Consider the following 14,268-nt stretch of genomic DNA (forward strand, 5'->3'; position numbering starts at 1 on the left):
CCAAAGTGTTAGGAAATTTGGCTTGAAGCCATAAGGTGGTTTTTAAGCAGAAAAAGGAAAACAAATATCAGTCTTTAAAATCTAGTTTCTGAGGCCTTGGTGTACACAGAAGACCTGTTTTCAAGGTTTCCTCTGCAATAATATTAGTTAGAAGGTAACTCTGGAAATTGAAGCTGATGTTCAGCATAGCAGATTGGTTTCAGAAATTGAAATTTAAAGAAAAATGTCCAAAACTACAAAATGCATAACAAAATAATCACTTCATTTCACCCGAATTCAACTGGCAGAGCTGTTGAACTCCTGCAGGCATGGTAATGACTTTGTATGACCCATGAAATTTGACTGAAAACACTTCTTCATTAGCAGTTGGTTGCCTTTGTTGTAGCTTTGCTTCTGGTATCCATAAGATCTCCTAGTTTGCCTTTATGAATAACACCATGACAGCCAGCAAGTGGTTTCTTTTCCTTTTAAACGTGGGTTTCCACCAGTAAATATATTACATTCTAGTTCGCTCATTGGTTATTTGCTGGCTTGTGATTGATTGTATGTGCCTCCACTTCTTGAAGTGGTCAGTAAACGAATGAAATGTGGGTTTGGGGTGTCCAAGGCAAGTTGATTTTAGAGGGTGCAGAGCACCTGCATGTTCTCTGGATTTCAGTGGGTTTTGCTAGGTGCTTACAGTTCTACAAAATGGAAGTGGTTTTATTTTTTGAGTATTCTGAAGGAGATATTTCCAAGGATATGATTTCAGCAGAATTGAATGGCGGTTGGAAAGGCTGGGGGAGCAGGGTAGGCTCGCAGACTTTTTATCACCACTAAATTTCACCTCTGATCTCTGTGCAGCCCCTGGGAATGAAAAGTGCCTTTGGAATTGTGTGTGGTTTTCTTTCGTTCCACTGAGCTTTCCCACTGAAATTTTCTGTCTTGCATCTGTGTCTTTGTAAAGCTTAATGCAATGGCAAAACAAGAGGCCACCTCCTTTCTGAGGAGCAGACTCAAGCATACAAGAACACAGCTCTGGTTTTGTGTGTTCAAAATGGGTGCAAACTTGCCATCTTATTTATCACCAGGATTTCTAACCTTCCAATGCCATGCCCCATAAATGACTTCTCCATAATAATATTTATCAAAGTATTTCTGGTCTAATTATTCATGCTGAGCCTGTTATCTAAAAATTTCTCTTGAAAGAATCTTTTTAAACATTTTTCTTTTGAAAACAAATTCATGACCACATCAAACAGAGATTCATGTTGCCGTTAGTTTAATTACCAGCAGCCCTCAGGGAATCTCAAAACTCACTGTTGTTATAATTGCTTCTCTCCCTTTCTCTCCCCCACTCTTTTTACTCTTCCATTTTTGATTGCTGCAGAAGTCATTCTATGGTTATTAATTTTTTAAGATCATTTTAGGTACAAAAGAGTTTATGTCCATTTTTGCCCATATAGTAACTATCAAATCATAAATAATGAGTAGATTATGGATGCTAAAAAAGAAACTGCCCAAAGAACTTTTTTCTGAAAAAATAATTGAAGTTATCCTAGTTTTTAACTTTTTAAGGAAACAGACAGGTAAGTGCCCTTCCCTGTGCCATGCCACGAGGTCAGATCTATAAACTGTAGATGTGCCTCACTTTTTATTCCAAACCCACCGCACCTTGTCTGGCTTTATTCCCTTTGAAAAGCAGTGTGGATGCCTCATTTGGGTGAAGTGTGAAACATGAAATAAGCAATACTGACCTAACTCGACATGATACATGGCATATTTGCTTTAAAAAAGAGCAGCAGTCTCAAATCTGTTTTGAATTAAGAAAAGTGTTTGAGAGAAAGAAAGGAAAAAGGGAACCATTTCATAGCAGGCATCTGAAAAATAACAGCTTGGAGGAAGGAGGGAAAATTGTCAGGCAAAACCTAACAGTTGAAGCTGAAAAATGTATTTCTAACACGGGGGATTATGAGTGTATATCTTATACTTTGGGCTTTTTTTTTAAATAAAATCTTGGCAATTTAAGTGCATACTGTGATTATCCAGAATGAGAACAGCTACTCAATGGTGAAATTATCAGCAGTACTCCGGTAAGAGGTTATTAGTCATAGTCCCAGTATCATACAAGAGCCAGAGCCAAGGATTCAAGAAGCAAAACATTCCCCTTTGGAGAGAGGTCAAGATTAGTCACTTTTGTTTTCTTTAATGGGGAGGTGAGAGGAGGGGGATGGGAGGATTTGGGCTTTATTTTGCCGTGGAGAAGAGTTCTGGACATATTTTTATGCCAGTTGCGTCTTCCATTCTTTTTTTTTTTAACTCTAAAGTGTTGTAAATGTGCCACTGTTCCACACTGGGAACAGGAATCTACAGCTAGGAGAAATCTGCTATCTGATAGCCAAACTTCTGACAACGAAAATATGGAGTGATTTTCAGAGGCTGTACTGCTGCGATTAAGCCAGCAGAAAAAGTCCTCCAGAGGCAAGTACCACGGGGAGTTTTCTTCACAGCTGTGAAGAGACTTCACAACTGAAGCATCTGAAATATAAGTGCCTGTTAGTAAACAGAAAGTCTGTCTTTCCTCTGCATATAGGTACTGCAGTGTTCAAGTAAAAGGACCTAACATAGGAATATTTTCCTGAACAAGAATATGATGGAGAATGAGAAAGCAATCAGTTTTTCGACCTTCTGTCTCAATAATAAAAACCAGGAGAGTGCTGTGAAGTTTTGTTGGGTTTTTTTGTTTTTTTTTTTTTGAGATTGGAAGATGCACCCAGGCCAGGGGAAAATATTTTTAAGGTTTTGTTAGAGCCCCTCATCCAAGCTGAAGTTAAGGATGTTTAGTGTATCTGAAGGTGGGCTAACTTGACTGCCTCAGTTTCCCCCACGTCATGCTGGCAATAACAGTACTTATCTGCTCTAGTGTTCTTTTGTGTGGGTGCATCCAGGTTCACATAATGCTTTGATATGATGCACTAATCATAGAATATCCTGAGTTGGAAGGGACCCACAGCGATCATCAAAGTCCAACTCCTGGCCCTGTACATGACTGCCATTTATTCTGGAACTCTGTACAAACTCTTGAACAAAGATAAGGGGCTTTTTTTCCCTGGTTTCTTTGATCAATATTTCCCCTATATTTCTTGTTCCCTCAAGCCTGTTTCACATGCTCCATAAGACTGGATTTCAATTTAAGCAGAATTTGGGAAGCTGTTTATGATGATGATGATAGATGGATTTCCAGTGATTTTTGCAGATACATTAACTGCTAATACTTTTGGTATCACTGACTCACTTGTAAAGAAAGAATCCTTTTCTTCTTGCCAACTTGTTATTTTTAAATAGAGAGGGAAAACAGTTGTGTCTGGTCAAAGAGATACTATTTCCTGAAGGTAGGGTTATAGTAAATGAAGATAAGCAAATTCTTGAAAAAATCAGGGTAGTCATTTAATAGGATAGGGGGATTTTATCATCTTTAGTAATTTCTGATAAATGTTATATTTAGAGACAAGACCCTCAACTTCACCTTCCTGGCTTCATGCAAAGAGTGAAAAACCTTCCAAGCTCCCTTGTTCATTTACTGATACACTGTTAATTTGGAGGAAAGTGTTAAAAAAATAAATATCTGACCTTTGTAATATTTTAGAGAAAAAAAATGCTGTATCCTGAGGCAGTGCTGGGCCAAAGACTGTAGATTTTGGACAGTATTCTAACTTGAAAATTTCCATGTGTTTTAAGTCTCGTCTCATTTATCTAAAACAAGAGTCAACCACAAATTTTAATTGCTTGGCTATAGCCTTCTGGATGCCAGATAGATCTGCGAGCACTGCACACATCTGGGCATACACTGAGTACTGTGAGGCCAGCAGGACTGGCCTGGGAGCTGGGGGAGTGATAAGCAAGCAGAGGGACTTCGTGGTCCAAAACTACACCTAGAGCTAAAGAAAGGCTTTCAGAAAGAGCTGATTTCCAACAGTTTGGATGCTTTAAATAAGCCAAATATTTTTGCAAGTTGTTAATAACAGCAACAAAAGTGCTGAATTAAGACCAGTTTTCTCCTCTCCCTTCTCAAGTGACGTCTGATTCCAGTCCCTGCTTCTTACTATCTCCTCCAGCCACATCCATCATGGTCCTCGTTTCTGACTTGACTATTAGCATTTTAGGTTATCCCTTTCCAACTTTTTTTACCCTCAGGTCTTTCTGAATCCTCTCCACTTCTAAAAGAATAATAGAATCATAGAGTGGCTTGGATTGGAAGGGACCTTAAAGATCTTCTAGTTCCAAACCCCTTGCCATGGGCAGGAAATGCTTTCACTAGACCAGGTTGCTCAATGCCCCATTCAGCCTGGTCTTGGACATTGCCAGGGATGGAGCATCCACAGCTTCTCTGGGTGATCTCAGAGTTCCAATGCCTCACAGGAATTTTTTTCTTGTAACTTGCTTAAATCTCCCCTCTTTCAGTTTGACCCAGAAATGGAACAGCACTTAAGCACTGTCCTAAAAGCTTCCCACCTGCTGAGGTCTTGTACTCTGTAACAGTCCCTGAGAAATGTATTTAACTCTCTGTAATTTAATTCTCCCATTTGCCAGCAACCTACCAACCTCCCTGTTAGAAGGAGGGGTTTGTATTCATCTTACCTTGCTTCCTTTAGTCAAGCAGCAAGTTATAGACAAATAATTTTTATGAAGGTACCAGTAAAAAACAAATCAACTTGTTTGCAACTTTTGATTTCTACTTATTCCTCATAATTTTTAAGATCTTAACAGAATTTTTCTCTTACATGAGCACAGCAGCTGTTGTTGCCACTTGTTACTTTGTAGGGAAAAATGGCAGTATTATAGAAGTGGTTTTTTACAATTTTGAGAAGTGTAAGAGAAATATTTTACTATAAAAATACAGATCAAGATGAGAGCAGTGTCAGTTTATTGAAAAAACAGAATAATTTTTAGTATTTCAAAGCAGAGATTGTCACTGATAGCTTTATTTAAGAGAGCTGATTTTAGAACTCAGGGTGTAGCAAGTGCCTTCCTTTCCAAAAATGCTTTTTCTCTGAAAGTAGTCCTTTTTATTTGTCAGTTAAGACAGTGGTTACAGTGTTCATATAATATTTTCATTGACTAGAAAGAGACTTGTCCATGCAACCCTCAAAACCTGTTAATTTTGTTCCTCAGAAGCTCTGCCTTTATGTTTTCCTAGCAGTGAACAATCTTGTAGTAGAGTGTTTTCTCACTGGCTCCATTTCTCCTATCCTTTCCCGGCATACTGCATGCATAGTTTCTTCTTTGGCCAGCTCTCAAGAAAAAGTACAGACAGTCTGGAGAATAAATCTTCCTTCATGCAGATTACATTATCCTACAAACACCTCAGTGATGGGTATATAGCCTCCAGCAAAACTGCTGCCTGCTTTCTGGCAACAAAATAAACACATTGAAGCCAGAAGTTCTGATAAGGGGTTTCACAAGAATCTGGGATCTTGGGTATGGAAGGAAGACAAATTCCATGATTTTTGAAGAATCACGCACCTGAAGAAAGAAACTTTCTTTAATAATACTGAAATTGTTGGTCTCTTCTGCCACTATTATAGTTATAGAGAAATATTTAAAATAAATTCTCTGTGAAGATTCCCTTACCTATCCCTGACCTCCTCTAGAAACCACTCCTAACATCGTACCCGTTCCTGTCCACAGACCCCTCAAAACTAAAGCATTAACTTTTGGAAATACTGAAATACCAACACATGTAGGGACTTAGCAAGAAGAGGAGCCAAGGAAGGTGCTCTCTGCAGCTTCCTCAAATACTCTGAAGAACTTAAATAGAAAGGATCCCACCAAAGACAAATGTGATTTATAATCACACCTTTTCTTGCAGAACAGGCTCACTGTTCTTGAGTACCACTTAAGATACAGATACAGGATGCTGATACAGTCCTTCATTCCCAACACCACCATTAACAGGTGTCATAAGTTCTGAAATGTTTTTTGCCTTTCATCTTTTCTTCAGCTGAATCATTAGTGTCCCTGAAGATAATTTTGTTAACAGAAAGGACTTTTTTGTGTGTTCTTCTGAAATGTAAGGCTATCTTATTACTAACTGTAGTAATGAGTAGCAAACACATTCGAGATTCTATACAACATGGAGAGATGCACAAAGAAAGCATCCCTTTTTTCTTTAGAAGTTTGCTACACTGGAGAGCAATAGGGTCCTTTTTAACAGGTCACAAGTCGCCAGGAGTGGTAAATGCATGAAGGTTAAATGCATCTTCAGTTATTTTGAAAAAGTGCCTTAAAACGTTTGTTCACTTTGGGCAAAAAAGCAGCACTCTCAGGAATGAATGCTACTCAAGATAAGTCAAGGTAGCAGACTTGGGAGTCTAACATTGGAAAAGCAGATGAAATTTTCCTTTATCACATTTTCATTCAGCCAAGTGTTGCTTGCATTCTGGTTTCCCTCTTCTCCTTTAGCAGCTTCATGCTTGGCTTTCTTTACTGAGAATCAGCACAGTCCCCCTGAATCCCCTGAGTGAGCAATGTGCTGATAAAAATTCTCTTGATTAAGGACAAATAATGTGTTTAATCAGTCAACCATGTTAAGAACATAGAAACCACTGTTTAGAGGCATGATGATTTTTTTCCCTTCATATTCACTTTTAAAATCTCTGAGGATAAGAATGAAGGGCAGATGAGATGTTAATCAACAGCATTAATCAACCTTGATCCCTGCAGATCATGGAGCAATACTTGGAATAATTTATTAATAACTTGTGGTCTTTGTGGCCTAAATTATACCAAACTCCAAATTTTATGCTTCAGCTTTCCCACTATCCTGAATAACTATGGCTGAAAATACTGTTTCCACTCAGTTCCATAATTGTCTTTGCCCTTTTCTAAGGGATAAATCCCTACGGTAAGTTTTGGGAAAAGGACTCCAAAGTGCTGCTCTTTAGTTCTTATTACAAGGGTGCTTAAAAGGGACCCTTCTCCAGGTGCTACTGCAGCCACTGAGGCTTCTGCATTTTGGTTTGGTTTGGGGTTTTTTGTTTTGTTTTGCTTTGTTTTGTTTTTAAAAGCAAGGAAATAAATTCATTGTTACATATTATTTTCAGAATCATGTGACAAACTTGTTGTAAGTGCTTAAAATTACAGGAAATTTCAAATGAATAAATTGTGAAGATCTGAGGAATTTTAGCAGATAAATATGATAGATAATAATAATTGATAAACTATTTGGTTTTCTCAATGAGAACAGTCTCTATCTTGTTCAGTAGTACCTCCTAGAATGCCTTTGATACCTTTGTAAAAGTTGATACCTTTATAAAAGCGTGTCACTAAGGCTAAGAGAATTGTGATTGTTCAGCCTGGAAAAGAGAAGTCTTTGGGGTGACCGAATTACAGGCTTCAGTACCTGAGGGGACCTACAAGAAAGGTGGAGAGAGACTATTATAACAAGATGCAGTAACAGAACAAGGGGGAATGGCTTCAAAATGAAAGTAGATTTAGTTTAGATATTAGGGAAGAAATTCTGTACTGTGCTGGTGGTGAGGCACTGGTACAGGTTGCCCAGAGAGGCTATGAATGCTCGATCCCTGGCAGTGTTAGAGACCAGGTTGGATCGGGCTCTGAGCAACCTGCTCTAGTGAAAAGTGTCTCTGCCCATGGCAGGGGGTTGGAACTAGATGAACTTTAAGGTCTCTTCTGATCCAGGACATTCTATGGTTCTATGGTTTATATCCATTTGTAGAGGACTGCTGCTCCTGAAAACATGACCTAAGAGGACTTTGTGATTCATAGCAGCTACATCATCCCTGCTGGTCTATTGCCCATGGTGTCAGAGCAGTCACGTGCCTCTGTGGCGTTTCAGGGAGAGGAAAAATCTGTTCTGTGACAAAACTACATTTCTTCATTATGTGCCGTTTAAGATTTGTTTGCTAACCTTTCAGTCTTTGTGAAGGGCTATTTGATTCAGATTTGGTTGGGGGTTGTTGATTTTTTTTGTCTCAGTGCACTGCATGGATGGGATTTTATTTGTTTCCAAGAGCTAAATTCAAAACTTGTTTAAATCTGCTTCTCCCCATCTGTGCTCAGTCTATGATCCTTGGATCTTTTTTTTAAAAAAAACAAACTACTTATCTCGGAGGATGGAAAAATCTTGTATTCCTACAATATTTAGGTAAAAATTAGGATTAACTGTGGCGTGTAATTTCTGAAGTTTCAAACACTGCTTCCTCTCCCCAACAACTGTGAAATACAAATGAAATTATTTGCATATAAAGAATTTGATCATCCAAACATAATGCTTCTAATGAAACATAAATCATCTACAAAGAGCTTACTTAGTTTTTCCTAAAGGAAACAAATCAGTCTAAGTCATTCTTCTGTGTAATTAACAATGTTTGCTGTTTTAAGGACAGATATCAGAGTTGTTCAAAGCAGTTAAGATTAGAGCAACATCAGCAGTTTTTCTGTTTTCTTTACTTTTATTCGTTCTGGCATTATAGCTAATTTCTAATCAAGTAAATATGTTTGAAAGCACGATTCAGGGGAGATGATGCACTTCACTGTGCTAAGTACATCAAGCTAGTTTAATAAAAAGGGTATTGCACACACTGACATTTTTCTAGTGGGTATAATTCTCTCTGCAGCAAACAAGTAAATGATATATTTCAGGATGTGTGTTTGGATGACTACAGGCAGATTGGGCATGCTAATAAGTAAAGCTGTTCATCAGCAAGCCTCTTATTCTTGTACATCAGAGGCCTGTGATGACAGTAGAAGATGCCTTCTGGTGGCTTTTACTTCTCTTTTCAAAATATCTCATACTTTAAGCAGATGCTCCTTTGGCAGAGCCGAGGATGGGGGCCTGTCATCCCACTGCTGCCTCATTTGCAAATGTCATCTTTTCTGATGCAGTCCCAAAAAGCATCTAAGGAGATCAATGTGCAGAAATCCAGATTGATCCTTCCCTTGTAATAGCCAAAGAATATGTTACGATTTGGTGATTTGGTCCAAGACTGATACAGAGGGCAGTGATTGCCAAGAACTACCACTGACTTCAGCGTGTCTTGGAGCAAGCCCTTCATGGCACAGAACCCCCAGGGAAATTGCTTGCTTTATTGGAAAGTAAAAACTGATTACAACAACAATTAAACACAACCAGCTTTCTGGACCTCCCTCCACAAAAGCTTTTGCCTTTAGAGCCCTACCCCAACAAGCAGGAAAATGGAAGACGAAGGTCTTTACTTTTAATCTCATATGGCTCAGCTCAATAGCAATTAGCTTCTGCCTCTGCTTCTGTGGGCCTCCTGCACTCCACAGCTGCAGCAGCCAGACCTTGTTCCCTAGAAAAAATTAGACAATAATCTCTGGGAATTTATTTCCCAGCAAGAATTTTCACTTCTCACTTCTCTCCAGTACTTCATCACCAAGATGCACAGCTGTTGAAGGACTATCCAGATCTCAGTCCAACCTACTGTCATGTTCAATAGCTCATCACTGCAAGAGTTTCATAAATGCACATTTTCCAGATATATCTCCAGTGTTTCCTCTGATACTCCCAGCCTGGAATCACAAATTAAGAAATATATACATATACAAATCCCCTGGTTTGTTTAGAATAATTGGCAAAAAGACATTCCTTGTAGAAGAAAAGCTTGTCCTTCAAACTCTGAAGATAGCTGTTCGTCTGCAGGCTTTCACTGCAGTCTTTCCAGCACAGCTGTGTCAGATCACAAATGATACCTGGGCAGTGGGGGATGCAGGAATGAGGTATTTTTGCAGACTTCGCTACCACTGCTTTGTACCGTCACGAGTTTGTCATTTGTGATGGGCACCATTTGGGCAAAATGTGCCTTTTTTTAAGGGAGTGAACACATAGTGTTGAAATTAAAACCTGATGATCTGCTCAGTTTTCCATCTGTATTTCCTTCTAGAAATCTTGAACTTATGAGTTCTTCAGCTTCCTCATTTCATAGAATCTCATCTTTCAACAGCCATTTCCATCCAAAATTACCAGTGTTTCATGTACCATCTAGAGTGCTTTGCCTAATGTTTTCAAAACCAGCTGCAAAGTATAAATCTCTGGCACCTCATATTTTTAAATCACTGTATCTGCTTCTCTACCAGTTGTACAAAGTGTTCAAAAACCCCCACCATTTTCTCTGTGGTAGAAAAACATTTTAGTCTCTGCTGAAATCCTACAGGTTTGTTGATGTTCTGCTCAGCCTTACTGTCTTTTGTTATCCTGTGTGATACTTGGATGACAGCCAAGCACATATAAATTGCTCCCACTCGTGCTCTCTCTGGTGGTTTTATGTGCCTTTCACTGTTTTCTAGCAGATATTTTAGGCAACAATTTATTCCTATCACTTTTTTTTTCCTGCTTGCGTTCTTTTCCCTTTTTAAAACGTACTAAATCTTTTTGCCTAGAATTTACTCTGAGTTTTAGAATCCCTGTGGATCAATGGGTCAGAGACTGCAATGGCAATATCGAGGCTTTCTTGTTAGGCTTGCAGAAGGGAGTGGGAGGCCATAAGGCAGAATCTTACTGCCCAGTTTCAATGTTTTTGCCATGCCCAGGATCAGAGAGTGAGCAGGACTTTGAAGCTGGAAGTGCCCATCTTCCCCTTGGGATAGCTTGCTCAGTACATTGGAGTCAGCACAGAGAGGAGGCTTCCCATGCCAGATAGAAGGGGTGATACAGGATACTTCTTGACTGAAATCTGTGGTGCTCCTAGAAACACTTAATTCTCAGTTTTCCTCTGAATAACACAGATGTACACCAAATAGCATCCATAACCTAACTTCTCTTAGGTATCTGGGTATCTGATTTTTCATTACATTTTCTTCTAAAGATAAAAACAAACCAAAAAAAAAAAAAAAAGAGAGGAATTAAATAATTTAAGGAGAGTCTGTCTAAGGCAGAAGAAAATGAGCATTATGAATTGAGGCTGAACACCTGCAGACCCCCAGTTAAGAAATTAGTTTTCAGCCATCTTAGAATTCTTGGTTTCTGTCTTGATGGGGATCATGTCATCGATCATGACACAGTGAGAGCATAAAACTGAATCATGCCCCACTCCCAACCCTTGCCACAGACCCCAGCTGCCATATGCTCACAGCAGCAAAAATACATATGGGCATTTTGTGGCCTGAGCTGGTAATTGGGCCCAAATGTATCAAAGAGCATCAGTCAGTCCCAACTTGGAGCTGATTAGATCACTGCAAGTCAAGCAGTTGTTTACTAGAGCATATTGATATAATTAAGGCATATAAGCACAATAGAAGTTTGTCATTCTTTCAAAAATATGGACACTAATAACAACAAACAAACAAAACTCAGACAAAACCAACCAACCAACCAAAACCAGAAACTCAGTTCTGGGACTTAGTTCTCTATCGCAGGACATCTTTTTAGAAGCTTATTTGTCATGTGTTCATCCAGGTATAAAATGAGTGTCAAAGCCCATACCAGAGGTTAGTATTAACAAGCCTGTCCTCATCCAACTCTGACCTATTACATTAAATTTCTAATTATCTGTTTGATGAACTGTGAATCTGTCACAGGCATCTTCACAGAGGTTATTGTGATCCTAATTAAGAAAACTGTCATCTTCTTATTGCATGTGTATCACCTGGTTTGTTGCAATTTTCTCACATGCTGCTACTGAACAATGCTCCCCTCTGCCTTTGTAGGTTACACAAATGGACCAGAAACTGAACCTCATTACGGATATGTTGCATCATCTGGTTTCCCGTCAGCAGGGGGATCAAGGGAACAGCAGATCATCTCAGAGAGGCAACAGCGTCAACTCGGATCTCTTCCTCCCTAACAACACTCTGCCGACCTACGAGCAACTGACAGTACCAAGAAGAAATGACGATGACATATCCTGATGTGGTACAAGTCTGGGCTGGGTTCTTTCTGCCCTTCTCCTTTAAATGGGACTGAATGTTGAGAACCTGGAAGAAATTAAGCCCATCAGACAACCAAGAAAGCACGTGACTACTGCATCTCTACCGATAGTCTCAAATATGCTCCTCTAAAGTTGCTCATAGTAGCCAAAGGATTGCCAGGCTTTCTTCCACCAGGGAAAACTTCTGGAAGCTCTACCTTGATTTTGCTCATGTATAAATGATCACAACTTGTTCTTTCTCAGAAAGACCAAAATGATGTCAAGACAGGCAAAATGGCGAGGATTTAGAGCTCCTTCAATAATAATAATAATGATAGTAATAATAATATTCTAATAATACTTGAACTTAGGTGGAAAAAGTGCATTCTGTTTATGAATCTGCAGATAGCAATATATTTCTACTACTAAGGTTTTTAAAACAAACTAGGATAACTTATGTTGTTTTTATTGTATAAACATACACTAACATTCTAGACAATAACAAACCACATACTGAATGATTTTCTTTTTCTGTTTTATTTCAATGTTACTACATAAACAGTTATGAGATAATGACTAGATTTTTTAAATCTGTTTTTCTTCAGGGAGGAACTAATCCTTAATCTGGAACAGTACTATTTATAGTGGAAAGTGATATAGATTTTCTAAGATATCAGTTTTTCGTGGGGAGACAATAAAGTATTACACAGCAAAAAATTATTCTGCTCTCTAGAAAATTGTTGCCAAAGAATTTATATATAAATAAAAAACACAGTGGTCTGAATGTACTTGTCCTGACATAGCATTTTAAAAAGAAGGCCTGCTACTTCTTAAATCTACTGGTTTTTAACTTACAGAGGCCAAGAATAATACAAGAGGCTGAAGTGACTGGACTTCGCTGGTCAAGTGCTTGAGCTGGCCACTTACAGAACATCCACAATCCTCTCAGGAATCGAGGCCCCAGTTCAGGGAAGCATCTCTCCTCCACACAACGTATATGACAATTTGAATGGTTTCCTGAATAATGTCTTGAGAAATCCAACTCCCTACAAGAGTCATTTGGTGTTGAAAAGTGCCAGCTCTTTATTTAGAGAACCAAGGGCCTCACCTACAACCCGTGGTGCTGAACCACATTACCCCACACGCAACGAAATCAACATTTCATTGAGCTGCAGTGAAACCAACGGTGTTGGCTCAGGGTGATTTTTCACGTACACGACGTGAGCAGGAGTGGGGCTGTGGTTACTAAGGTTGAAATTCATCCCTTTCAGAGAGTCAGCACCTGAATCATAGCAGCCCTTCTTTGAACATGAAACATTTAAAGCAACAGAGTGTCAGGAAAAGCTGTTTAGTCCAATGCGGTGGTGGTGGTAGCTCATACTGCTGGCAAATAGGGAGAAATGCAGACAGATATATCAGCCCTCATACTTTGAGCATCATATACATCCAGTACACCCTGTTCCTCTCACTGCAGAGCCTGTACTCCACAGTGGTGTCTCTCCCCCTCTCCCTCTGCCCTAAAGCCTCATAACTTGGAACAGCAGTTAACATTACCAGTCTGTAATATCTTTGAGCATCTGAAATACTGACACATAATGAATGAGATCACAGGGAACCTTCTCACACTCTCAGAATGTGCTGCTCACATTCTGGGCTTTCTTTTCAACATTTCATCTCTTTCACTTGGACTGCAGAGAAAGTATCCTGTATTTAACTTTACAGATTCTGTTACAATTATCCAGCCTCACAGTTGTTCAGTAGATAAATGTTAAGGGTGTGGAAATTTACAGGCATAAAGAGGAATTGTATCTGGGCATTAAGTTTTCATAGAAATCAAAATTATTCTCGTGATTTTGAACACTTTTTTAAATGAGATTCACTATGTAATTTCAGGTTATCAATCAGCCTGTTAATTTCCTAATAAAATCCAGGACAAGAGTACCATGTCTTCTGGTTATTCTAAAATCCAGACACTTGATGCATACAAGAAAGCTGCTGACTTTTCTTTTTTAATTTCAGCCCACTGTATAGGGTACACATGCTTTATTTCCAATGCAGGACTGTAAACCTTCTGCTAATTCTTTACTGGAGAAATAAAAAATTAGGACTTTATCAGCTGGGATGACTTTGGAGAGAAAGGTTGTCATGTAGCCTGGCTAAAAGCAGCCAGGTCTGTGCATCTTTGGGGGCATTGTGTTAACCAAAAAATGTGTCCATTCCTAACTGTTTGTTCCCAAAACCATACCTCCATTATCTGCTTGGCAGCTAGTCGTGGTGAAAACAGTCTGGCATAGCAAACACTTAATGCAAAATGCAATTTCCCTTTCTTGTCCTTTTCTGTAACCATCTGAAAGTCATTGTTACCAGAATTCTGGGAATAACCAGGGTTTAGAGGTTTTCA

General features: G+C 39.0%; 1 protein-coding gene across 4 annotated transcripts in view; it reads left to right on the forward strand.

The window, feature by feature from the left end:
• The window catches only part of KCNQ1 (potassium voltage-gated channel subfamily Q member 1), a 337,444-nt gene extending 323,636 nt beyond the window's left edge, over nt 1–13,808 (forward strand). For 3 of the 4 annotated variants that reach the window (XM_050336525.1, XM_050336522.1, XM_050336524.1), the window contains one exon: nt 11,668–13,808. In XM_050336525.1, coding sequence (XP_050192482.1) covers nt 11,668–11,868 — 201 coding nt within the window. In that variant the 3' untranslated portion in view covers nt 11,869–13,808. The remainder of the gene's footprint in view (nt 1–11,667) is intronic. The other variant, XM_050336523.1, reaches the window with a different exon arrangement.
• The last annotated feature ends 460 nt before the right edge of the window (nt 13,809–14,268 follow it).

The sequence above is a fragment of the Myiozetetes cayanensis genome, unplaced genomic scaffold, assembly GCF_022539395.1.
Source record: "Myiozetetes cayanensis isolate MyiCay16 unplaced genomic scaffold, myiCay2020 scf6-25, whole genome shotgun sequence".
NCBI lineage: Eukaryota > Metazoa > Chordata > Aves > Passeriformes > Tyrannidae > Myiozetetes > Myiozetetes cayanensis.